The following is a 27,697-nucleotide window of genomic DNA, read 5'->3' on the forward strand; positions in this document are numbered from 1 at the left end:
AAAAGAAACCTTGAGGTAGTCTCCTTTGATCAAACTTAGAAAGTAGCATTAGAGACTTCCTTATCTCAAGAGAGGGTAGGATAATCAGTTGGCTATTCTATTCTACGTTGGCCGTATGGAGTTTGCAGCAATGCGATTTCAGACACGTCAACATAACCCTATTGCGTATATTGCATGTTTAATAATCAAGTGCAAAAAAGAATTATGTAGATGCTATGTGAAGATAATATGGTTCATCTTCCTATAGTTTTAGGTGGCTCCAACTTGGCATCATGACTTTTGATGGCACATTGAATCTGCATTGGTATTGAATTGATGCTAATGTTGGTGCTAGAGGTTTGCATTGACAGGGCAGATTTAGCAGGAATGTTGTTGATACTGCTGCCTCTTGATCCTACAAGGGGCTGCCACTGTATTACTGCATGGAGACTTTGCCTTGGGCCAGCACATGCTGAACCTCTAGTACATAAAGCTCCCTGTGCTAAGCTGCCAGCTGGATCAATATCTTTATATCTGAACCTAGCAATTTGGAGTTCTAAATAAGAGGTTTGATTTATCTCATTGAGAGAACCAGTAAAAATATCTAGTGGTACCACATCATCATATGCAAAGACCACTACAGGGATTGAGACGCCTGATCGGGTTTTTGATGAGCATATATTTTGGCAACCAGCCACGGAGATTATGCGAGTAATTTTCTATTATATTTTTGTTCTCATTTCCATTTCATTTCCTTATTTTTATTCACACTTGTTTATGTAAAACTTAAAACTTAAAGCTTAATGTTTCAACTTCACAATGATCACAATTCATAGAGCCTCTTGTTGTTCTCCTACAAGTCGCTGATCGAGAGAAGTCTGCAATGGGCTACATCTATGAGGGCATGGACAGGTGGAGGCCATTAGAGCTATTTATTCAAGGACTCCGGCTAACTGCAGTCGCATATGGGAGGTCCTTGTGTAAATGTATATGCAATTTTCAATTTGAAGAACAAGTTATATATATATATATACAATGTAGTGTACTTATTATTTCTTTAATTCACAATATAATATGTCCGATTTTTTCTTTGCTGCAGATGGAGAGAGAACATTAATTGATTTTGATGTCCTTCTCCAAGCAAATGAATCGAGTTATATATGGCAATGAGGGGAGACCAAGTGTTACCTTGGTCGGTTATGTCCAACCGATCAAGATAACCCTTGATCACACCTTTTTATTACCCAAACAACACATTGCTATTTAACCCGATATAAATCGGTGCCATTACATGTTTCATATTAACCGATATGTGTATCGGTGTCAATGCATAACCCGATAATAAATATCAGTAAGTATGATATCCTTAACCGATTCCCAATCGGTGGCAGTTAAATAGGCTAGATAACTATATCAATCGGTGGCAATAAATAAACAAAACATACCCGATAACTAATCGGGGTATTACTAATAACATCCGATAATATATCGGTGGCATGATTATTAAGTGCAATTTGATAATTATGAAGGGGTTCGATATATCATAAATCATGCATATAGAAATGATATATCAATAATATTAATATACATATGAAGTAATAATAATTACTTCATATATATATTCATATATATTTATACATCTCCAAGATCGAACATATATATCTGCATTAATGTCATTCTTCATTCGATGTAAATGGATCTGTATTAGATTTTATCTGACCAATGCTATTTGCATCAACACTCCCTCTTAGCTAGGGAAGATAAAGTCATCATGTCTAGCATCTTATTTCTCATGATGGTCAGGATTCCTTATGGAGTCTCATAATCTCACTCTACATAGGATCATACCATACAAACATGAAGTATCACCTAAACATGTGATACAAGAAGTTCATCATCTTGTGATGACATGATATCACCTAACCATGTGATATTAGTACTATCTAAACACACAATACTTAAGGATAAACATATGAAAATAGTTAAATCTTCAACTTATCCAAGTTCTGGTATGTGCACTAACATTTTATTCAAATGTTATACCACAACACAATCATCGCACACCCATGACATACCAAAGATCCATAATGATAACTGGTTTGAACATCATAAGATCGTCACCTTACAATGTCTACATACAAGTGTTCATTATCTGAGAGATCGTCACCTATTGGACATGAACACAGGGGGTTAAACCCATAAAAGTCCTAACATGACAAAGAAGTTTACACATTAAACATCTTATTGATACGCAAGTACAAATTATAAAGCAAATTACCTTTCTATCATACCTAAACCTTTTCTGAAGTGATCAACCTTCACTCTAGAAAGTGGTTTGGTTAGAATATCTGTAGTCTGATCTCCTATACTAACATATTCCAATTTGGTCCCATTTTTGTCTACCATGTCTCGCACATGATGGTATGGAATCTCAATATGCTTGGATCTGTCATGGAATACTGGATTTACTGAAAGTTTTATGCAGCTCTGGTTGTCACAATGGATGACAGTCAGTTTCATAGATTCACCAAACAATCCCACAAGCAACTTTGTAAGCCATACTGCCTCTCGAGCAGCCATGGAAGCTGCAATGTACTCGGCCTTGGTGGAACTCTGAGCTACAGAAGACTAGTTTCTACTGATCCAAGATATCATGGCTGAACCTAAACTGAAGCAACACCCTGAAGTGCTTTTCCTGTCAGTCACACTTCCAGCCCAATCTGAGTCTGTAAATCCATATAGGTCCAGATCAACTTTCTCATATTTGAGACCAAGGTTTAGAGTACCTTGTAAGTATCTCATAATGTGTTTCACTGCAATCAGGTGGATCTCCTTAGGCTTACACATAAACTGACTTAAGGCATTGACTCCATAACAGATATCTGGCCTTGTATTTACCAGGTACATCAAAGACCCAATCATCTGCCTGTATTGAGTAGGATCACTGGATTGTGACTCTGCTCCTGTTTCCTTAAGTTTATGTAAATTTGTCTCCATGGGAAAGGTCATAGGTCTGCAGTTTACCATTCTGAATCTCTTCAAAATGTCCAAGGTATACTTACCTTGGTTTAGTATAATGTTATCAGAATTTTGCCCTATTTCCAAACCTAGGAAGTAATGAAGGAGTCCCAAGTCCTTCATATCAAATTCTTTAGATAGATCTTTCTTGCATTGATCTATAAGGTGATCTTCTCCTGTGATTAATAAGTCATCAACATATAGAATCAATAATAGCATATCACCTTTATTTTGTTTGTAGTAGAGATTAGGATATGCATCATTTTTAGAGAGTCCTGGTTCTGAGAGATAGGTGTCAATTCTTTCATACTAGGCTTTCGGAGCCTAGTTAAGGCCATAGAAAGCTTTCTTGAGTCTACACACATGAGACTCTACATCATGAATTTCAAATCCTTCAGGTTGCTCTAGGTAGACTTCTCTTGAGATCTCACCATTAAGAAATGCTGTCTTAAAATCCATCTGGTGCACCTTCCACCATTTTGTTGTTGCAATGGCTAGTACTGCTCTTACTAAGGTATATCTGGCTACAGGTGCAAAGGTTTCTTCATAATCTATCCCTTCCCTTTGAGAGAACCCTCTAGCTACAAATCTGGCCTTGTGCTTTTCAATACTGCCATCTGCAACATGTTTGATCTTGAAAAGCCATTTAGATGAAACAACAGATTTCTTAGTAGGCCTAGAAACAATCTCTCAAACATCATTCTTCATAATGGACTGATACTCTTTAGACATGGCATCCTTCCATACTTGATGTTTAAGTGCATCTGATACATTGTTTGGTTCAACTTTAGAGAGATTATTCATAAGGGCAACATAGCTAGTGAATTTATTAGGTCTTTTGCTTTCCCTAAAGCTTCCTGAAGGACCAGCAATCTTCTGAGCTTCTGCTACTATCTTGGTGGCTCATAGTGGTCTTTTCTTGAGCTTTTCTCTAGGTGGGTTTTGAGTTTCACCTATAGTTTCCTCAAGATTCTCCCTTTGAAGCTCAGGAGTAGGATCTTCTTCTATGTTAGGAGTAGGGATATAGATTTCAAGTTCTATTGTACTTTGGGCTCTTTTGAAGGCTAAGTCTTCTTCAAAGATTACATCCCTACTAAGTTCAATATTTCTCTGACCTTGTATATAGATTCTATAGGCCTTGGATGTTTCACTATATCCTACATGTATTCCCCTTTTTTTAGAAGGTTCTAGTTTCAGTCTTTTCTCTTTAGGTACATGTATATAGACAGGACACCCAAATATCCTAAGGTGGCTGATATCTGGCTTTATTTTGGTAAAGACTTCCTCAGGAGTTTTATCTTCAAGATGGGAGTGAGGACATATGTTTTGTATATACACAGCAGTGCTAGTTGCCTCTGCCCAAAGATTGATATTTAGATTCTGATCAAGAATCATGGCTTTGGCAGCTTCTACAATTGTCCTAATTTTCCTCTCAGCTACCCCATTTTGTTGAGGATTATAAGGTATTGTTAACTCCCTCTTAATCCCTGAATTTTTACAAAAATCTTTAAATAATTATGATGTGTATTCCCCCCCACTATTAGTTCTTAGGGTTTTAATTTTATTTCCTGAGTAGTTCTTTGTTAGTGATTTAAACTCTTTAAACCTATTGAGGATCTCTTCTAATTCTTTACACTTCAGAAAGTAGATCCAAGTTTTCCTAGAGTAGTCATCAACAAATATTACATAATACAAAATCCCCCCTAGAGAGGGTACGGACATAGGTCCACATACATCAGAATGAACTAACTCTAAAACTTTTCTTGTCTTCCTAGTACTATTTTGGAAGGCGCCCTTGGTATTTTTACCTATGGCACATCCCTTGCATGCCTCTGAATGATATTGCTTCAACTTAGGTAGACCTGTGACAAGGTTTCCCATAGATGATAAAGCTCTATAATTTAGGTGGCCCAGTCTTCTATGCCAAACTTCATTTGCATTTGTCGCTTCATGAATTAGGGTTAGGTTGGGCTCTATGCATAGCTCATACAAATGGCCTCGTCTTTGACCAATGACTTTAGCTTTCTTGATGGAAGAATTCCTTGGCCAAGCCAACACCTTGTTTTCCATGAAGGTTACTCTATATCCGTTATCTTCTAGTGCTGATATGGAGACTAGATTTCTCTTGATGTCGGGGACATATAGTACTCCTTCGAGTTGCAATGATATGCCTGTCTTCAGTTTGATGGTGCAGGATCCAATTCCTCTGACTGGATGTGAGGAATCATCTCCGATAGTCACTTCCTCATCATTCTCCTCCATCATGGAGTCTAGCACTTCTCTAAACCCTGTAATGTGTCTGGATGAGCCACTGTCAATCACCCAGGAGTTAGACTTGTTTGTTGCATGGTTTGTAAGTGCTGAGTAGAGGACATAGTTCTCGGAGTCATCTTCTCTTTTGGATTTTCCTGTTTCGGTAAATGTGGCTTGATGTTTGTCTCTCCCCAGACATTTTGCAACATAGTGCCCGAATTTGTCACACCTATAGCATTGAATATGTGATAGGTCTTTCTTTGAAGTATTGTTGCCTTGATGACCTTTCCTCTTCCTAAATTGCTTCTTCTTGGTTTTCTTATTTGTGTTAGTATTTAGGACTTGAAGGTCTTCATCTATGTTCTTTTGTTTTATTCCCATCTTGTTCAATCTTGATTCTTCTTGGAGACAATCATCTCTTAATCTTTCAAACTTAGGATATTTGGACCTTGCACTGATGCCTTGGACGAATGTACTCCATCCACTAGGCAACCCATCTAGAGCAATGAATGTTAACTCTTTGCTTTGGATCTCGTAATCAAGAGTTGCTAGTTCATCTCTTAAGGTTGATATCCGCATAAAGTAGGCGTTGATTGTCTCCCCTTTGTTCGTGGCGATATGATTTATCTCTCGTTTTAATGCTAGAGTTCGACTTGCATTTGATATCTCAAATCTGCTTTCAAGTGCTTTGAACATTTTATAGGCCGTCTAATGTTTCCTTATGATGGGCATTATGTTGTTTCTCACCCCATCAACTAATATTTTAATGGCCTTTTCATTTCCCTCAATCCATGTTGCTTTGTCAGGTTCATTTTCAGGTTGTGCATTTTCAGTTTGAACAAATGAATCCGCTTTGCTCTCCTTTAAGATCATCTTGATTCTGAACTTCCAAGCTGAAAAATCATCGCCACCTCCGAGTCTGTCTTCGAATCTGATAGCGCTGGCCATTTGAGGAATGTGATGTAGTATATAACCTTGTTCTTAAATTATTCACAAAATCGAATAGCCTTAGGTTCAATCAACTATAGCTCCGATACCATGTAAATGTGTATGCAATTTTCAATTTGAAGAACAAGTTATATATATATATATACACACACAATGAGTGTCCTTATTATTTCTTTGATTCACAATATAATATGTCTGATTTTTTCTTTGCTGCAGATGGAGAGAGAACATTAATTGATTTCGATGCCCTTCTCCAAGCAAATGAATCGGGTTATATATGGCAATGAGGGGAGACCAAGTGTTACCTTGGTCGGTTATGTCCTTTGGACATAACCGATCAAGATAACCCTTGATCGCACCTTTTGATTACCCAAACAACACATTGCTAATTAACCCAATATAAATCGTGCCATTGCATGTTTTATATTAACCGATATGTGTATCGGTGTCAATGCATAACCCGATAATATATATTGGTAACTATGATATCTTAACCGATTCCCAATCAGTGGCAGTTAAACAAGCCCGATAACTATATCAATCGGTGGCAATAAATAAACAAAACATACCCGATAACTAATCAGGGTATTACTAATAACATCCGATAATATATCGGTGGCATCATTATTAAGTGCAATTTGATAATTATGAAGGGGTTCGATATATTATAAATCATGCATATAGAAATGATATATCAATATATATTAATATACATATGAAGTAATAATAATTACTTCATATATATATTCATATATATTTATACATCTCCAAGATCGAACATATATATCTGCATGAATGCCATTCTTCATTTGATGTAAATGGATCTGTATTAGATTTTATCTAACCGATGCTATTTGCATCAACACATTGATCAACGATGGCAGAATATGCTTTACAGGCCTATACATGCAGCTACCTACTACCCTAATCTGGCGTTCCAATTTTGCCTAGATTTCAAGGCTGACAACGAGGTGTGGAGTGGACTCTACGAAGTTGTAGAGCGAATGTCACCCAATTCATCTATTGGAGCACACATAGTCCATGAGATAGAGATGTTTAGGAATGCACAAGGAGACTTCTTTTCACGAGACATATGCAAGCAAAACTGGACAAAAATGATGCCAGGTAAAAATCTATTCAAGGCATAGTTTAAAATTTAAATCTTAAACTTTTCTATCTATAATTCTATTACCATTATCGTAAACTCAAAGTTATAGAATAGAAATGATTTTTATATTTTTTCATTTCAGATGCATGGTGGGAGATGTTTGGTAATAAGGTGCCAAATCTATAGAAGATTGCAGTTCATATCTTGAACCAGCCATGTAGTGCTTCAGGATGTGAGCGCTATTGAGCATGTTCGATCATATTCACTCCAAAAAGCGCAACAGGTTGGCGGTGCAAAGGTTGAATGATTTTGTGTATATTCATTACAACCTTCGCCTCTGTCACAAATAGATCTTGGGCACTGACACATCTCCTATTACTTTAGAGGAAGTTGATCCATAGGCAAAGTGGAACATTGAAGTTGATGATCTTGTCTTCAGCGATGAAGACTTGGAATGGGTTGATTAGGTGGATCGAGAGGCAAAGGCAGTAGCAATGGCAGAGGAGGCTAGAGCACGAGGAGACCCATTGGAGGACCCCAAGGATGATGTGGATGACAATGTGGATGTCATTGAGGTTGAGCCTGAGACATAGGCAAATATCATGGCTACAGAACTATCCAAGACCTATCTCAGGCGCATATGTAGGAGGGTTGCGAGGTCAAGTGGTCACTGATATTGGCTCCTCTAAGCCTTAGACTTCTAGGCTCTAGCTTTTATTTTGATATATGTTTTGAACTTTTGATGCCATGGATTTCATATTCCATGAATTTTGTAGACATTTGACACTATTTATATCTCTAATGTGTTATTTAACTTATTTCCTTCAGCTCAAGCCTAAAATTTGCATTTATACTTATGTGATCAATGTAAACTTTTGTATGTGTTCAAAGTAGCTTCTATTTGATGAGATTATTGTGTCTTTAGGGTTTATTTATTAAAGGATGCATGAAACAAGTTTTAAATCCTTAAAAACCTTTGAATTCCTTGGGTTTTTCAACTTGCCGAGTCTTGGTTGAGTTTTTGCCGAGTCCTAGCGCCGAGTCCGAGTCCTAGTCAAAAATTATCTTGCCGAGTCCAAGCCAAGTCCGAGTCTTGTAACTATTTATATAAAGACTACATAATCTAATTTGTCCTGAAGAAGAGGAACAAAATCCCCTCATCTATTTTGTAAAGAATGCCTTTTCATGACAGAAAGTTCATTTAGCACTTACTATCCAGATTCCATATGACTCTTCATTTGCACCCCAATATAGATAGACAATGTTACCAAGCGAGCAAGGAACAAACTCCTTGCAAAAACTGTATAATGAAATATAGGTTTACAAACAAGAAGGATAGGTCCTATTGTAAGAATTGAGTCATGAGTGTATGGGTTTGAGACACAAATGATGAGGACAAGAAACAAATATGATAAATAATTTGTATTGATAATACCCACATTAAGTTCCATTAATTGATGCCTTTATCATTGAGTTATTGCACTTCTATGCATGAGCTTTGTTAATGTGAAGCCACCTGAAGCAGCTTATAAGATTTTTCACCTAACTAGGAATAAACACCATCATCTTTACTATGACTATAGATGGTTGCATGTTCAAACAACAAATGCTTTGTAATTAAATGATGATCAAATCATATAAATAATAATTATGAAAAAATACGATACATATACTGCAGTTTTTCATAATTTTAATTTGTAATTTTCATAATTGTTATATTATAACTGGTTGGAAGAATGTTGTATGTTTTTCTCTTTTACGCTTTTGATGATTGTTGGTTGAAAAGGGAGCAATAAAGATTCAGGGATCTATGTGGATGTGATATCCCCATATTGTCAAATAATAATAATTTATATCAAATATACTTATGCATCAATTATTTAATTATGATTTTATGAATGAACCTCTTTCATATTATATAATAAGATTCATTACATATTCATTAAATATTACATATTATTAATATTCTTATTTACATAGTAATTATAAGGCAGCACTAATTTTAATAAGACAGAGATGATAAAACATCAGGAAACAATGATTTAGATTAAGGGGTAAACACATAGTGGCAGACCAGATCTGGCGCACGTCAGATCTGTCTGCCTTTGCATCAATTACATAGACCAAATATGAATTAAAAGATAACGATCTGTTAACAAGTTTGACAAAGCACAGTGATTAATAATAGAATGCAGTGATTATAAAGAGCAGCAATTAATATGGGAAACTAATTGCTAATATTTAAGTCATTTGTTTAAAAATAAGCAAACACTAATAACATCAGTTATCTTAAGATTTGCAAATGGTGCGAATAAGAAGTTTCCAAGAGATGTGATTAATTAATGGAATTGTATAGGCATAAATAATAATAAAGTGCAAGAGGTGCGATTGAAGGATATATTTTGTTAAGGGAATTACTCCCTAAAAAGTGCAATTTCATTAAAGAGACAACTGTCTATGTTAACAGGCAGCAATTAGACAAAAAAGACATGTCTCTTCTAAAGAGGTATCTTTTCCAAGGGGGTATGACTTGTAGAAGAAAAATATATAAATTAAGATAGAGAAAAAAGAGGAAAGGTTACTCAGCACACCACGCAACCTGCCTCAGTCTACATCCGCACTCTATTCAACACGATAGGGGTGTAAAGCAATCAAAGGGAATTCAGAAAGGAAATCAAAGGGAATTCAGAAAGGAGCCGGCCAGGTATGTCTCATCAACTCTAAAGAATAGAGTAATAATGACATAACAATAGGACACCGTATCCCAATATAAGTGATAATAAACAGCCAACTAATATTCTGATTATATACGAATTTCATCTGATTATTAATCTGTCAATAACCTTCTGAAATACATAGTGTAATCAGATGGTATTTATTTAATAATAAGGAAATAAAACACATCATAATTCAGTATATAACCACAATGAATTCACATTCTGTAAATCTGGTACAGCAAGCATAAAATACGTATAACTGCAATGTAATCCAGAACTGTTAATAATTCAATAAGATGACAATACTATGGTTATATACTTAATACAATCTGTAAAATAAACAAATGGTGTCAAATAACATAATGAACATCAGAATAAATAATCAATGAACGGTAATACAAATAATGGCATCATTTAATTAATATCTGATCTAACATGATAAACTGTTAAACCATGAATGGAAGGTTGGCTTAGATAGGTAAGAGGGTTAAGGTTTACTTTCTAAGTAGCCCACCTATTGATGACAAAGTCTGCAATAGGCCAGGAGGACTGAGATTCGCTCCTGGGCTTAGATTGATTAAACTGAGAACTCCACTATGCTACCCATACCGTTCCTACATTAATAATGTACAAGGGTAAAGAGTGTGATCTAGAGTATAAGACCCACACCATGTTAATAAGACCAGGAAGGCTTAGTATGGGTTGGCTGGGCAACCCAATCATGACTCCATCCCCAAATCAGAGTATGATCAGGAGAATAAGACCCACACCATGTTAGAAGGCCAAGAGAGGCTTAGCATGGGTTAGCTGGGCAACCCAATCATGACTCCATTCCCAAAACAATAATCTGCAACAAATTATTTATAATTAAAACAACTATTAAAACTCAAATTCAATATGCAAATAAATATAGTAATCTTATTTGTTTCTGCACAGTATTTTAGAGGGAATTCATAGAGGTATTAAGTAAGAAGGTAATTTTCTTGTCCTAGTTCACCAACTATTTGTATTCTTTCCAGGGGTACCGAGTAGGGTCCATTAGAGTCTTTTCTCTGAAATGCTCATGGTGTCTTTGACACAGTATTGGCTGCAATAGCTAATCCTTTTAGGCTGTGTTATATAGTTGTTTAATGTGCTACTTACAAATCAAAACATATGCTATTTACTCCAGTTTTCATTTGGTTAATTCAATTGTGTATTATTCCATTCATAACCCCAGAACAACTTTCACTTTTCTTACACCGAAGCTTGCACTGCACACATTTTTATTTATACTTTCTCTATCATTACAGAGATGATTTCCTACGCACATTTTGTCCACAGTTTTGCTCTCATCACACCACTATTTGCACATATCCTCTCCTACATGGTGAATTCCTGTTATATTCCCCTGCTCATAGTTTTCTCATCTTTCAGTGCCAACCCTTTTTATGACTGACTATCAGTGTGCCCCTTGCACACTTAAATGCAACTACTAGCATGTTTAAGTTCTTAACAAATTATAAAAAAGAGGACTATTAGCAACATTGTCAACAGTTTTATGATCCTAATATCTGACTGAAAATTCACAAAGAGGAATTGAAACAATAAATGGAAAGTTAGAAATTAATCAAACTAGAATATCTTGCTCAAGCTTGAAAAGATGAAAACTTGGCATGTAATTGTAAAAATACCTTGAAATATGCTGCCTCGCATGCCTCTTGTGTCTCAAATTCTACAAGAAGAAAAACGATGAGTTTTAATGAACGTGTTTCTTATCTTGATCCAAATTATAAAAAAATGTTTATGGGAAATGCAATACATGAATTTATTTTTTCTCTAGCCTATAGTGTTATCGATTCCTTTATGGAAGTTGTAATGCAAAATACTGTAACATAATTTCAATTTATATGACCTCGAGATGACAAGGTAATCCAGTACTGAATTAGTGAAATGGTCAAAATATAACAAGACTGAGGTCATTGAAAAATGTGTTCCTAAGCTTTCAGCTGGCACAGGTCTATAATGTCTCATTGAGACCCTCACTCATTATGTCACAATTTCAGAAGAGATAATCAAAGTTAGAAGACTTGATCATCCAAAGATGATGCAATTTGGGAATATGTCCATTTTCATCACATCAGGTGATTGGAAATGTTGAGTATCAAGAGATATTACCTAAGGTATCAACACTTCTTCATGATGAGGAATCAAATCTGCAAGGCAAGGTGAGGTGGTATCCCAATCATCAATCAACCAATGAAAGGGTTCCAAGTCAGACATGTCCAAGTGCAATGAACTAGACTCAATGAGTGGAAGATATTAAATGATTGACAATGGCTCCTATTTTCTCATTCGTTATTCAAAATATTGTAATTTTCTCATTGGCCAAAAGGAGTTTGTTGTAATAAACCCTAATTAGGGTTTTATTGTAAAATCTTGGCCATTGATTCGAGAATCAATCTAAGTCATTGGAATATGATGAGCCTTCTATATAAGGCTTGAACTTCTCATTTGTAAAGGTGAATAGAGAGTAGTAGAGAATACTTGATAGATCAATAATAGATAGTAGATAATAGCCAAATAGTTAGAGTAGAGTAGGAGGAAAGGAGATTGTTGCCAAAAGCTAGTTGTAATGAACATACTTTTTCATTGAAGATATGGTGAATTTTGGTATGCTATTTCAACATGTTGTATGGTCTCTACATCTCATAGTTTAATTAACGTTCATTGATTATGGTGGATGTTTATGAAGATATTGTGATGAACTCCTTGGTTCATAATTTTTGTAGTTTGCTGATTGTAAGCGATCATGCAAAGTTAGCCTGAGCCTTATTAATTGTGCTAGGTTTGATTGTGGATACTTGTTTAAGTTGCATCAACAATGGGTATTTGGGTGATGTATTTGCAATGTGAAAATCTTCCATTTTCCTTATAAGATTGCATCAATCTTGCATAGTTGTTGTTATCATGGCAAAGCAAGGTTTGATTTGAAGGATTTTGTCTATCTAACATTCATCGTCATCATTGATCCTATGAGTAGCATAGTCTTTCTAAACCCTTACCTCTTTTGCCTTTTATTTTCCAAGCGGATTAGTTAGTTTCCAAGTTCCAACATTGTTCATGTTCAACGTAAGTCCCCTCGTGATTCCAACAAAATCACATAAACACACTAAGTCTATCCACAATATAAAGTCAAGACCTGACTATCGTAATTGTTATCACAAAAGCTTGCACCCTTGCTGAGCTATCAACTCAGCAACCTCGTGAAACATGGAAACAACCCCGAAGTGTGGGACCTTGCGCAAGGGGGTTGAATCTCCGAAGAAGGTTGGCTTCCTTCTCAATTCAGGTGCAAGTGTTGAACCAACTCAACACTTCAAAACTTACTCTTAAGCCTATCCTAATAACTTGCAGAAGAAAAGGGAAGAGGGAAATGCTTAAAATGAAAGGAGGTGATGCACCAAGAAGAGATTGTTTCTCTCCCTACCAGAAATGACACAAAGAATCAACTAAAATACCCAGGAGATGCACAAACTTCAGTTGTATGAGTGACCTTGATGCATGTATGGAGGTTAGAATTCGCTGAATGTCAAGAGGGGAGAAAGTTTCCCACAAGTCACACCCAGAAATAGGTTAACAAAGCATATATGAGAGAAGAGCCATAAAACATACACCTATGATGAAGGTAAGGAAACATACACAACATACATAAGTTGAAGAAAGGCAAGAATAGCAATTTCAATTCATTCAAAGGCCAATGGCCAAACTCACAGTTGCAAAATGCAGAATAAATACAAGACAAGTGGGAGAGCATAGAATAGCTCAAGCCAAAAGGGACAGAACCCTTTACAATGAGGTTTAACAGCCTTTATATAGAAGACTGGTTACAAGAGTGATCATGACCCTTGTGTGTGCAAGGAAATGTCAGCCTAGGAGTGCAGGGAAGTGCATGCACATGACTTTCTGTACATGCAAGCAACCTAGCCATACCCTGAAAATGCAACCCTGAGAAGGGTGGATTGACTGACCTTTCAAAGTCAGAGCATGCAGACATGACATAAGTTACCACAACAAGTATGGCCCTGTACCTCTCTCGATGGAAATCCTGCCAAAATCATTAAATGCACCCATGTGGCTCCACAAAAGGTGCACAAGTCACAAAAGTCATCGGAGCATTTAAAGCTTTGAGTGCTGATCACGCCATTCGGAAGTGTTGCCAGTTTGAAAGAAGTTTGAGGACTCCGGAAACTCGGGTTCCCGAAGTGGCAAAGACAAGGAAGGAACTTCAGAACCTCGGGGTTTCGGAGTTTCGAGAAAGGGAAGAAGAGACTAAGCAAAAAGAAAAGGGGAGACCTAGCAAAGGAACTTCGGAACCTCGGGGTTCCGGAATTCTGAGGAACTGAAAAAAGGCTAAGGAAAGAACTTCGGAACCTCGAGGTTCTGGAGTTCCAAGGAATTGAAAAAAGGCTAAGGAAGGAACTTCGGAACCTCAGGGTTCCAGAGTTCCGGAAAAGAGGGAAAGGCAACAAGGAAGGGACTTCGGAACCTCAAGGTTCCAAAGTTCGAGAGAACAGAAAAAAGGCAAGGAGGGAAGGAATTTCGGAACCTTGGGGTTCCGAAGTTCAGGGAGAGGAAAGGGGCTAAGGGAAAGGAAACTTCGAAACCTCAGGGTTTCGAAGAAGGGAAGGAAATGGAACTTCGAAACCTCGGGTTTCTGAAGTTCCGGAGAACTGGAGAGGAGGAAGGAAAGGGAGGAACTTCAAAACCTCAGGGTTCCGGAGTTCCACAAAGGAGGAAGGAGAGGCAGCAAAAGGGAAGAAACTTCGGAACCTCAAGGTTCCGGAGAAGAAAAGAAGAGAAGGCAAAGAGAAAGAACTTCAGAACCTCAAGGTTTCGGAGTTCCGTGGAACATGAAAGAAAAGGGAAGCAAAGGGAAGGGACTTCCTCCAAATAAGACAACACTTCTCACCTCATAATTCTTCTTCTTTTCTCCTTGATCAACTAGGGCAATGCTGGTCCATGGATTGTATCTCTGATCGGTTCTTACTAATGGACCAAGGGTGTCATAAAATGACAACATTTTTGGCGAATTTTGCAGGATGTTTGCTTGCTAAGCATGAAGTCCAGAAGCCTTGAGCAACCATTGGGCACCGAGTCATTGAAAAGACCCAAAACATGTGTGCACCATCACTTGGAGGAAAACTGGAAACTAGAGCACACACCCTCTTAAGGAGAATGCGGCAGGTGCACAAGCACTTATGAAAGCAAAATAACTTCTAGTCTCATATTTACATAGTCATCAACACCCTCTTCAGAAGCAAGGCTTGAGATGAATCCCATTCACTGGGATTGGAAGAACTTCGCCATCAAGCCTGGAGAGATGATATGCATTGGCCTCCTTGCAACTAGTGATGACATATGGATCACTCCAAATAGCATCAAATTTGGAGTGTCGCCCAGCTTTGGCTATGCTGCATCCCATTTTAGAACTAGATCTCCCTCTTTTAAGACCCTATTAGTAGCCTTTTTGTCGAAAACTTTCTTGACCTACTCTTGATGAGTCTCAAGTGTATGCATAGCCTGACTTCTAACCTCTTACAGCTCCATCAGCTCAACTAGCCTTACAGTCATGGCATCATTCTTTGTCAATTCTAGCTGATGCGCTAGTTAAAGAGAGGGTAACTCCAGGGAAGTTGGGAGTCTTGCTTCCTTCCCATATCCCAGCATGAAAGGGGAGTTACTGATCCCCCTCTTGGGTGTGATCCCGACAGCCCATAAGGCTGTCCTCAACTTAATATGCTATGCCCTCTTATTGTTTTGGAGAAACTGAGCATTGCATTGGAATCAGGACACTCTAAGGAACCTGCACGTGAAATTTGAGCAAATTCTGAGCAACTTTCTATTTTTAGAAAGTTCCTATTTTTTAGGGATTTCATTGCCTCCCGGATTGTCTTCATTTCACCAAAAATCAGACTTAATATTTTTAGTAATTTCTATTTTTAGTAAGTTTCTATACATAGTGTCTTTGCATCCTGTTTTGCCCTAACTTTGGCATTTTGAAACACTTTCTATTTTTGGAAAGTCTACTTGTGGCAGGTTCCTTGTAGACAGACACTAAAGACTGAACATGTGATGAACCCTTGCTAGTTCAACTCTTCAACCTGCTGTAATTTGTAGATCTTCTTTGTAATTTTTAATTATTAAGATGGTCTTTTAGAAATCGACAGAAGTTGCAGAAGAGGGTTTCTTTAATTTGCAACACATATTGAAATAATACATGAATTTAACCAATTGCAACAATGTATTGGAGAATTTAGAAGCATACCCGTAGGTCCTTAGCCAATTTATTGAAAAGAAAGAATAAATCAGCAACTTACAAAGTTCTGATTTTTATTCTGAAACAATTTAGATCTGCTCTTATTTAATTCTAAGACACCCAAACAGTGGAAGATGGCGCCAATAAATGAGCAAGCTGTGTGTTTTGGAAAAGAGGCCTCCAAACCACAGAAGAATTAACAACAAAACAGTAAATAGGGAAACCTACAACAAATATGCCTTGTAAGAAGCCAAATCTGCCCCAATTCAATTCAATTTGACTTCTGAATGAAGCCAACCAAGCTGCAACAATTCGATTGATATTTCACAATCTAAAAGCTACTGAATTCTGAAGAATGCACGCTCTCCAAAACAAGTCCAAACCCTAGCCGCCATAGCCAAGTGCTCAGAAGAAAATGTCAAATGCTCAACATCAATGAATGAGATTTAATTTCCATCTTGGCTGCCTAAATACCCAAAAGGTGCGATTTTTGGCAATTAGGAATTTAAAAATTATAACTAGCTTTTAGGGTTTCCAACATAACCCTAAAAGCAATGCCTAGCTTAGGAGATAATAAATTTTCACTTAAATAAATTTAAGTGATGCACTTTATGATTTTATATTAATATTTCATTAAAATATTAATTGCCTATGGAACCACTTAAAAAATCATCTCTCTCTCATTATTGCTCGGAAACTGGATCTATCAAAAGCTAATGTAAATGTATATTCAATTTTCAATTTGAAGAACATGTTAAATGTATATTCAATTTTCAATTTGAAGAACATGTTATATATATATGCAATGTAATGTATTATCATTTCTTTGTTGATTCACAATATAATATTTCTGATTTTGCTTTGCCGCAGATGGAGAGAGAACATTAATGAATTTCTATGTATCTCCCACAATGTTCCATCGATGTATATATACCAATGAAGGGGGACCGATCAAGAGATACCTTGATCAGTCATGTCCTTTGGACATGATCGACCAAGATATCCCTTGGTCGGTGCCTCTTCTTAACCGATCCTAATCGGTTTCATTTGCAAGATATCATTCGGTTGGTAATATAAACAATGTGCAATCACTGATGGTTAATAACCGATAATGAATCAGTGGCAATGCATGATGCAACCGATTGTAATCGGTAATAAACAAGTTTGTTATGACTGATAAACAAATGCATTAACCCGATTATAATCGATGATAAACAAGTGTGTTAAGTCCGATAACTAAATGTGTTAATCCAATTATAATTGGTGGCAATCAAAATATGTTATAGCCCGATAATCATTTCTTTATGAAGCCCGATAATCATATGCAAATCTGGACTATCAAATGATAGCCCGATAATGGATCGGGGTTAGAACAAAAAACCCCAATTCATTATCGGTACTATCAGATGATAGCAAGTACATAAATTAGTTTCATAAATGAAGGAAGTTATAATAGAATTAAGGAGAGCATTTATAAATATCAGATAAAGGAATAGTTAGAGATGTCTTATCTTGCCGAAGCTATTATGCATCAACAGCTAGGGCCATAGTTCACCATGCCAATGAAAATAGGACCATGTCTATTTTTAGCAATTTTTCCCTAACAAATAGGAAATCCTCATAAAGTGTCAGAAACTGATGAAACGAAGACCAGAACTGAACTCAACACTGAACTAGAACAAATAGATAGACCACTCCTCAAGATACTGCATTACTAACCCCTTTATCCATACCATGTTAGCCTACAAGGGTCCAAAAATAGGCTAACTCCTCAAACCCAAGTTCTTGACTAGGATGGGGACATTACAGAACATTCCTGAAGATTTGTCTAAATCCGAAAAGTCAAAAAGAAAGCGAAATGGATCAAAAGTGGCTAAGTGTAAGCGTATATTCCAAATATGGAAAATATTGAAAATTTTCTAAGTCGGGCAAAAATCACTCTAGCTCCCAAACTAGCATCTTGATTGTGGAAAAGTTGGAAATTGGCTGACCTTGGAGTAGAAACTGTCAAAATCCATCACCAAGGCAAAATGGCACCCATATCCTAGGTAGGGCGCCAAATCCAAGTCAACATGGAAAATCCAAAAAACTTGAAATTCCATCACCAAGTCAAATCAGCACCCTAGTCAGGAGTCTGGCGCAAAACAGGGTTCGTCATGGAAAATGAAGAAAATGGGAAATTCCTCCATCTGGGGCATTTAGCGCCCAAGGAAGAGTCAGGGCACCAAACATGAGAAGGCATGGAAAACGTTAAAATCATGAAATTCCCTAACCAAGTGAAATTGGCGCCCAAGTGCTAGGTAGGGCGCCAAATCCAGCATACCATGGAAAAATTCAAAGTTCCAAAATTCCTCATCCAAGGTGTTTTGGCACCTAGGGGGGGAGTAGTGCACTGGAATGGGGTCCCCATGAAAAATCCAACAAACACGAAATTCCACCATCAAGTGAAAATAGCTCCCAGGTGCATTGGAGGGTGCCAAAATCAAGTTGTCTTGGACAAGTCAGAAAAGGTGAAATTCCTTTGTCGGGGTGAAATAGTGCCGTAAGTGCAGTTTTGGCGCCAAAACCATAGGGCCATGGAAAATTTGACAAATGCAAAAATCCATCACCATAGGCATTTAGCGCCCAAAGTTAGTGAAGGGCGCTAGGAGAAAGGAGTCAAGGAAAAAATCAAAATGTTAAATTCCCCCTCCAAGGCAAAATGGCACCCAAGAGATATAAAAGGGCGCCAGATGGGGTAGGCATAGAAAATGAATGAAATGGAGAATTCCTCCACAATGTGAAAACAATGCCCAAGTATGCATTGGGGGGCCAAAATGAAGACATATTCATTGCATATCAACATTCATATGTGATTTAACTAATATGAACACAAGTAGAACACAAGATATATACATGGAAACCCTTATGGGAGAAAACCATGGCAAATCAATGGTTTTATAAATTTCTTCTTTTACAATGTTTGTAGGCACCAACCACTAACACTATTCGTGAGCACCAACCCACTAGAAGCACCAACTCCCAAATCTAATATTGTGAGCACCAACCCACTGGAAGCACTAACTCCCAAATCTGAATTTTGTGAGCACCAACCCACTGGAAGCACCAACTCCCCAATCCAGAATTAGTGAGCACCAACCCACTTCATATAAATCTGAATTTCCATCTTTACGTTGCTCCTCCAACTGATGATGGATACTATTCCTCTCCACAGATCTGATTATATATCCTCCTCCAATCTCTACATGAAACCTTCTTCCAAAGGTCTTCACAAATCTGATCATAAATCTGTAACTTATCTTTGCTTCAATATACTTTTATATCTGCTGTCATATAGACATATACTCAGGCATCTGCCTTTGTGTACATCTGATATTTCTTTTATTTCAACACACCACACTCTTCATATTATTATTCAGATACTTCACACTCTTCACAGAATTGTTCCTTCAGCACTGTATACTTTTACACAACATATTCTCAACACTTTTTTCTGAAATATATTCACAACATTATCTTTTACGCACTCCTTCAAATCTGCATATTCATCTTTATATATTCCCCTTATGTTTATTTAGATCTTCATGTATTTCTGCTGGTAATTCTGATATATCCCTGTAGACACCTAAAAATGGTCAACGCTTGCGGAATCATATTTTAACATTTGCGCATTGCCTCATTTTAGGTTTTTGCGTCGCATTAACATTTCTCCTATGTCACGCACTTGGTTTTTATCATTTGCGAACATCGAGTCATTCTTCTACATTCTTCATTTGTCTCGCTTTCGAATTTGATCTTGTCGACAACACTATCCAATCATGATTTTGATCGATTTTATCTTGTTGCATCAATATGCGTGCTAATTTGTCATCATTTTGGACATCGTCAATCCTAATTAGGGTTTTGTCCTCTTATCAATCTTGTAGATTTGCGATCGATTTGTCATTGATCGTTGTCCTCTTATCAATCTTATCGATTTGTCATCAATCTTTATCATTTTCAATCTTGTTGTTTTGCGATCGATTTGTCATCGGTCGTTGTCATGTTCGATCTTGTCATTTTGCGATCGATTTGTCATCGATCGTGGTCATTTTTAATCCTGTCGTCTTGCAATCTATTTTGTCATCGATCCTTGTCCTTTTGTCAAATTTGTCATTTTATGATCATTTCGCTATCAGTTGTTGTCTGTCTCAATTGTGTCAATTTGGATCAATTTGTCATTGTTCCTCGTCAATTGGCGTATTTATCAATCAAATCATTTAATCAGAATCATGATCGATATCAATTATCTTCAATCAAGACCTAATTGTCATTCTCGCATTTCTAATTCATCTTCTAGGGTTTCGTGATTTAATCATTTAACCTTGTTTATCATTTCCTCCTTTAAGATTAATAAATTATTTATTTTTCCTAAGTCTTCTCATTGCAATTAAATGTTCATTTAATTGGCTAATTATTCCTCTTTTGTGAATTAATTAATAAATGACAAATTATTAATTAATTTACCTAATTTCTAATTTTCATCAATTTCCTAATTCCTAATTCCTCATTTCCTATTTTTCTAATTTTCTAATTCCTAATTTCATTTCCTCCTATTTCTCTTCTAAATTTATGGGAATGACATGTCAATTTGTCATAATTGACAATCAATCAATCCTTGCATAGAAATTTGTCATATTTTGTCATAAATTATCAATCAACAAATTTTGCATAGAAAGTGCATAATTTGTCATAATTTGTCATATTGATTTGCAATTTCTATTTGAATTGCATCATGCTAATCTTGTCATCTCTCCAATTTTTCTATAAATTGGATGATCTTCATCAATCAAAGCTAATTGGTAATCAGACTATCGAATTTCTAGTACTCTTGATCAATAATCTTGTCTACTCATTTTCAATCATGTATGTGCACTTGTAGGTGAGATCCACAACCAAACTATTTGAAGAGGAAAGAAGAACAATGGAGCCACATGAAGGAGCATTCAAATCATACCTTTGGTTTGCTTAATTTCTAGTTTTGAATGTTTTTATTTCATGTCTCTATTGAATGTGTTTAGGATAGATCATTGCAATTTGCTTTTGTGATTGAGCTAATGATTAATGTTTATATATGTTTGTGATGATTTCCTATTTCCTATGCTACAATCCCTTTTTGGCTTAAACTGCCTCAATAAACCACCTTGGTGTATTTTCACGAACTTCTTGTTTTTTTTTTATTGCACATTCATGTACCCAACACACTTACAGTATGTACTTTCAGAATTTTAGTATTCCTGTGTATATTTAAAAAAATGTCTTTAATACATACATAGCAGCATTTTCTTTTACCCACGATTAGTTCTCAGCATTCTGTAAAATTCACACACATATCAACACACTCCAAAATGATTTGGATCTGTCTTAAATATGTCTTCATACATTCAGAGGACATACCTTTTGAATTTAGGCATCTTCTCAAGAGACATTATCATTTGATAATCAAATCTCTTCATGGTGAATAATTTCTCTTAATCACACCTTCCCTCTTTTTAAATATTGCTTATAATAAACAAGAATCTTTATAACATAAAAATATTACTTTATTTTAATTCACATCCCTTTGAAAGAGGCTTTCATTATTCTTTAATGATTATTAATTATTCTTTGCCTGATCGCACTCTTCCAAGAATAAAATATAAATCCTTTTCTTAATCGTACCATATTACGTTTATTAATTGCACCTCCTCATATCGCATCCTTTGTATTTTGTTTATAAACCTTGAAGAACAAATCGCACCTTTTCAAATGTTACGTGGCAATTGTCCTTGCTGACTTGTCTCCTTTTTACTTAGTTTGACTTCCTAATTATTATCGCTGCCTTTTAGACTTATAAACCACAGCTTTTTGGAAACTAATTTCTGACCACGTAATCGCAGCCTTGTCTTTAATTTGAATAAGAGAAAAATAAGGTTTGTCTTTTCTCTCAATAAGACATAAGAATTTTGTCTTTTATGCCACCTTTTTCTATTTAACTGTTTCATTAAAAACAAATTGTATCTCTTGCTGTTTCAAGGATATTCTTTATCCATAATGTTAATTACTTTGCATATTTATTTATTTCATAAGAAATGTAACAGATCACAGCCTTCATAAATTGTTTTACTTCATATACAAGCGCTGGATTTTACAATTGATATCTGCTCCATATATTAGGAAGATTGTCCATAAATTAATAATGTCTCTTCTTTAACAAAGTTGCTGCAAAATTAATAACTCGAGTCACTGCCCATTATGATCTATTAATCTCTGCTTATAGATTATATTCTTGTCTTTACACTTCCATTCCTTAACACTGTGCAAGTGTAATCGCTGCATTAGTTATATCAACATAGACATATCTGCTATGTAACTGATGTCTGAAGGCAGTTTGTTTGCCACCTTTTCTTTATTTTAATTGTCTCCTATTACAAGCGATCCCTTTCTGCTTCAACAAAACATCTCCTTCGTTGGTCCAATTTTCCTTTTACAATGCCCGAGTACATCAATGATAATGAACCTCTACATCAATGAAAAGCTGCTTAACAATATCTGTTTCTCCATCTTCTTTGACGTGTTTGGATCATCTTTCTGTCATCTAATCATTAGTCTCTCTTTGACATCCTTCATTTATAAAGATAATGAATATCTTCTTGACATCAATAACAACTGTACCTTTGACATCAATGACAATACATCCAACAATGCAGGTCCTGACATGTGCGGAAATCATCAACAAGAGCTGGTTGCAGAAGCCTAGACCTCACATCTCCAAGATGCCTAAGACACTCACCATTTTTGAATTCAAGCAGGAGTATGTGGTTTGATAATGATGTTAAGCAGAATAATGGGGTGTCCACATGCCATAAATTTTGAATCATGGATGTTTTTCTACATTGGCAAAGTCATGAATGCCAACGGAATTGTGGACTGGGCCAAGCTAATCAGCCATTAGGTGCATTAACAGCTGAAAGATTTGAAGGAGAAGAAGACCCAATCCTTCTATATGAGTTCTTACATGATTTATTCGCTTGCAAGGATGGGTGGCTTCGATGGTTTGTCGGGAAAAAGGGTCATGGGCTGCGGACTAGCACAGCTGAAAGTCCATGAATGTTATCCTCAGCTGCACCTCTACAACACTAATTCTTTCAAACTGGCAAATGACACTTTTACTATGTACCTGACAAGATTTATGCAAAACAAGCTTCACACGAGAGTGTCGCCAGAAGCCAGGACTTTGGTACAGAAATTTGGGGCTATATTCCTCCAGTTTCCAAAGTTAACTTATATCAAGACACAGGGATTCTCGTACCAGCCATATAAATTACCGAGGTATCCATCCGATAAACCAGTGCTGCTGGAGCTTATGAGGCAATTAACGGCCTACGACCAAATTCAGAAGAAGAAAAAAAATTGTCTATTGAATTCCCAGTTGTTCTCGGTGATTATGTAGAAGTATGCCAGAACCTGGCAGTAGCTGAGAAAGCAGCAAAGGAATTGGCATTCTACCGCTTGGCATTTTACACCTCCTGATCTTATTATGATCCATATCCTAAAATTAGGAAGGTTGTTGGGTTAAAATTTGTGCACAAGTTTCACCTAGAAGATTATTAGGTAGGTGCCAAGGATGACCTTGAGGTCGGGAACAAAATGTTTTCCAGGCTACCCCTTGACATAATTAGGATAGGTGAAATAATGCAAGTGTCGGACCAGGTTAAAGAGGATTCGGACTTAGTTCAACTTGAATTTGAGAAGGTGAAGGATCAACCCATCCAGCTTCCAAATTGGTTAGAGCCAGAAATTGATGATCTAGACATTTTGGCTAGACCCGTACTGAAATTTACCAAACATTGGGTTGATCGGCATCTCAGAAAGTTGAGAGAAGGAAATATCCACCTAAATTACCAGTTGATAGGAAGTCTAGATTCCCATAGTGAAGCCACTAAGGGATCTTCACAAGCTCAGGCTGAGGAAGGATAAGTTCGACAGAAAGAAGTTGAGCCTAGTGAAGGAAAGAGTGCTCCAAAGAGGCCAAGAACAATAAGGAAAAAAGATACACAACTGGAAATTCAGCAGGAAGTCCTGCAAGAAGAACCATCGCAGAAGGCAAGAGCGGAAGAGACTCGATCACCAACCAGCTCTTCCAGTGTGCAGGAGATAGAAATGTTTACACAGGAAAATCCAGTGAATCCACCTCAAGGCAACCTTCCTGACAATGCTCCAGCACAGGATGTTCTCAGCGCCAGCGCTTCACATAGGCCCAATCAGCCAGGAGATCAGAGACAGGAACTTCCTCCCCATCAAGAACCCCGCCAGGATAGTTTCGTAGAAACAATCCTTGGAGAAATGGAGGAAACATCACAGGAGCACGCACATATGGGGATTCAGGATCAACCAGCAACTACTCCGGATTGGTTGAGGGATAGGTTGAGGAAGGAACCAGAGAAGGAAATTGATCCAACACAAGAATTGGAGGAACTTATGAAAAGAATGAATCAGCCAACAAAGAAGAAAACTGCCCGAAAGTTTTCCAGAATCATGAGAGATGAGTCTGGATCCAGTACTCTACATTTAGCTGACCCCGTGGCAGACAAAGATAGGAATGAAATCGCACCAAGTGATTATGTGATAAAGGAAATCGATTTAGGGCACGCTTCCACGACGCAGGTTGTGGAAGATTTCAAAGGGTCTTCCTTGGCAATGATGGAGAAGATGCAGAAAATGAAGGAAAAATGTAAAAGGCTGGAAAGTGAAAATAGGGCCTTAGGTGAATATGTCAAGAGCTTTAAACATCCACTCAAGAAGTCGATCCTTCATTTATTCCTCCTTCCTCTCTTCCTCAAAAGGACCTTGATGAAGCTGAAACAATTAGGAAAATAGCCGAGAATGCTAGAAAATGGGTGGAAGACGTCTTCGCAGTAGCTGGGAAATTCATTGAAGCCTTGGCTCGTCTCCACTCCAGGTTCATCACCCTTCTGAACAGATTGGAAATAGTGGATGGTCTATGGGAGGATGTTCACATTTATCAAGACCTAACCATTCCGCGGTTTAGAACTTTGATGAAAATTCCAAAAGACATTAATTGATGGGAAGGTAATCCAGGAAAATGAAATTTACGACTTCCTGTGGTGGTTTTGTGTCAATTGCTCCGAAAAGGATATCTTTGAACGATTCAGTATGGAGTCTTTAACTCCAAAGGACTCAATTAGAAGGGTGCAAGAAGAAATTATCAGCACAATTGAGGCCTTGTTCACAAGAAAGTTGAATGAAGGCGGACTGACGTTGAACTTCCTGAGGTCCCAGTTGCATGAATTCTTCTTTGTAGGGTATTTTTCCAAGAAACATTTTGAAAATGTTTCTTCATTTTCTAGCACAATGAAGAAGACACAAGAAATGATTGTGGAATGGGAGAACTTCTTCTCCAAGAGTGAAGAGGAAATCACTTTGATGGAGTATACGATTGAAAGTCAACCAAGTGTCGTTGTTGGGGAATTGGAGGCCGTGTTCTCCAAATTCATCACATATGCCATAAATGAGCGTGACAACGGTCGTCCTTTCTTGGACAAGAATCTTTGGACCGAGTAGTGGTGGTGCACTTATTGCTGGAATATTTTGACTAAGCGTTGGCTCAGTCAATGCATGAAGAATCTTTTGCATGCAGCCGCCACATTTATGATTTTATGGCAGATTCCTTTTGCATGTTGTCGTCGCATGGGAGAATGATGGACATTTATGTCTGCATGAACTTTTTTTGCATGGGGAATATTCATTGTATGTTGGGTGAACTTGATGTAAGTGGTGCATTTAATGCACAAATGGATGCCATTTTGAGCATGTTTGAATTAATTGTATAGGGGTTTCATGGGCATTTATTGTAGATTCCCAGCTTGTTGCATCATGTGTGGGGAAACTTTTTGGGAAAACCCTAATTAGGGTTTGCATGTAGCCAGGGCTTGAAGCCTATATAAAGGGGTGACCCCCCTCATTTGTAAGGGAGGAGAGATTAATTCTGAGATTGTTGCTATAAGTTTTGAAGCAGTTTACTTAATACATTGTTCGATTTGTTGGTGTATTCTTGTGTTGTTTTATGACTTGCATGTTGCATGGTCTCACTCTCTTCACTTAGCTTAGATTTCCTTTAAAGTTGTTAGACGAACAGAATTTGATGAGATTGCTTGTTGTGAAATCCGAGCTCATACCTTTTGTTTGCAGTTGATTGTTGCCTACTTTACAAGGTTAGTTTGAGCCATTTACATGTGTAGACTTAACTTCGATCATTGGGTGAATGTTTGTTGTCGGGAATAACCATTATGTTATGTTGTCGTCGGTAATTATGGGTTATAGTAGTCAGTTAGTCTTCCCGAAGGACAGTTGGACATGACGGTTGGTCGCACCCCTTCGAGTATTATATATTGCATACCTTTCCTTCGAAGTAGCATCATGATAGTCGTATCTAGGTGTGATGTTATAAGCATTTGATGTATACAGACTGTTGAATTAATACAGGGACTGGTTCTTCAATATATTCTCATTATGTTTTGTGCATTTACTTTCTGCATTTAAACATTTACCCATATGTGGCAAACATCTGGCGTCGTTGCCTAGACATACTCAAGAAAGGAAGGAGCGGATGGCGTACAAACAAGATGGGCCTACCTATTGGTGAGATTAACCCAGAGGCCGACAACACGCAAACGGAGCTCTACGAGGGAGAAGATGCTGCAACAAGGGAATTCTCAATCCTACTTCAGGTGGCCATCGAGACCTACGTTCGCAGAGAGGCCACAGAGGCTGATGTCCCAACAAGTGTCGTGTGGACAGCACTGGAAGTTAGCCCCGCAGCGAATCGGTTGATGAACCACCTCCCCCGGTTGCTTGCACAGGCATCACTGGCACAATGAACTCGCCTAGAGGAGATTGCCCGTGAGGAGCGACACCAACAGGTCCTCCAACAATACGAAGAAAACAATCGTAGCTGGGAAGCGGAGCGTGATGGCAAGAGGCCAAGGGGGAATTGAACCCTGAACCTCCAGGAGGAATAAAGAACATTCTATATTATAATAATGGTGTCGTACTATTGACACAAATTGTATCCGACGGGATGAATTAATAAAGAAGTGTTCTATTTTTATGTGTTATTGCTATTTATGAAGATGTACGAAAATTAATGCCCAACTTATTAAATAAGGATAGAAATAAGAAGGCACAAAGTGAAGAGTGGGAGGCCGCACAAACGGCCTTGATTCTAGAACAACAAGTAGAACGTAGACGGAGGCTGAGGCAACTTGCTGAAGGACGACCTACCGAAGGGTTGCCCGAAGGGAACCAAGGAGGTGTCACGAGGGGTGCAGAAGCCGA

The 27,697-nt window shown here is 37.3% G+C and overlaps 1 protein-coding gene across 1 annotated transcript in view; it reads right to left on the reverse strand.

The window, feature by feature from the left end:
• LOC131068116 (peptidyl-prolyl cis-trans isomerase CYP59) overlaps window positions 1-27,697 on the reverse strand; it is a 204,210-nt gene that overhangs the window by 53,394 nt on the left and 123,119 nt on the right. The window contains exon 11 of the mRNA XM_058003298.2: window positions 11,697-11,737. Within this exon, the coding sequence (XP_057859281.2) occupies window positions 11,697-11,737 (41 nt within the window). The remainder of the gene's footprint in view (window positions 1-11,696; window positions 11,738-27,697) is intronic.

Source organism: Cryptomeria japonica, chromosome 11 (assembly GCF_030272615.1).
Source record: "Cryptomeria japonica chromosome 11, Sugi_1.0, whole genome shotgun sequence".
In the NCBI taxonomy this organism is placed as follows: Eukaryota; Viridiplantae; Streptophyta; class Pinopsida; order Cupressales; family Cupressaceae; genus Cryptomeria; species Cryptomeria japonica.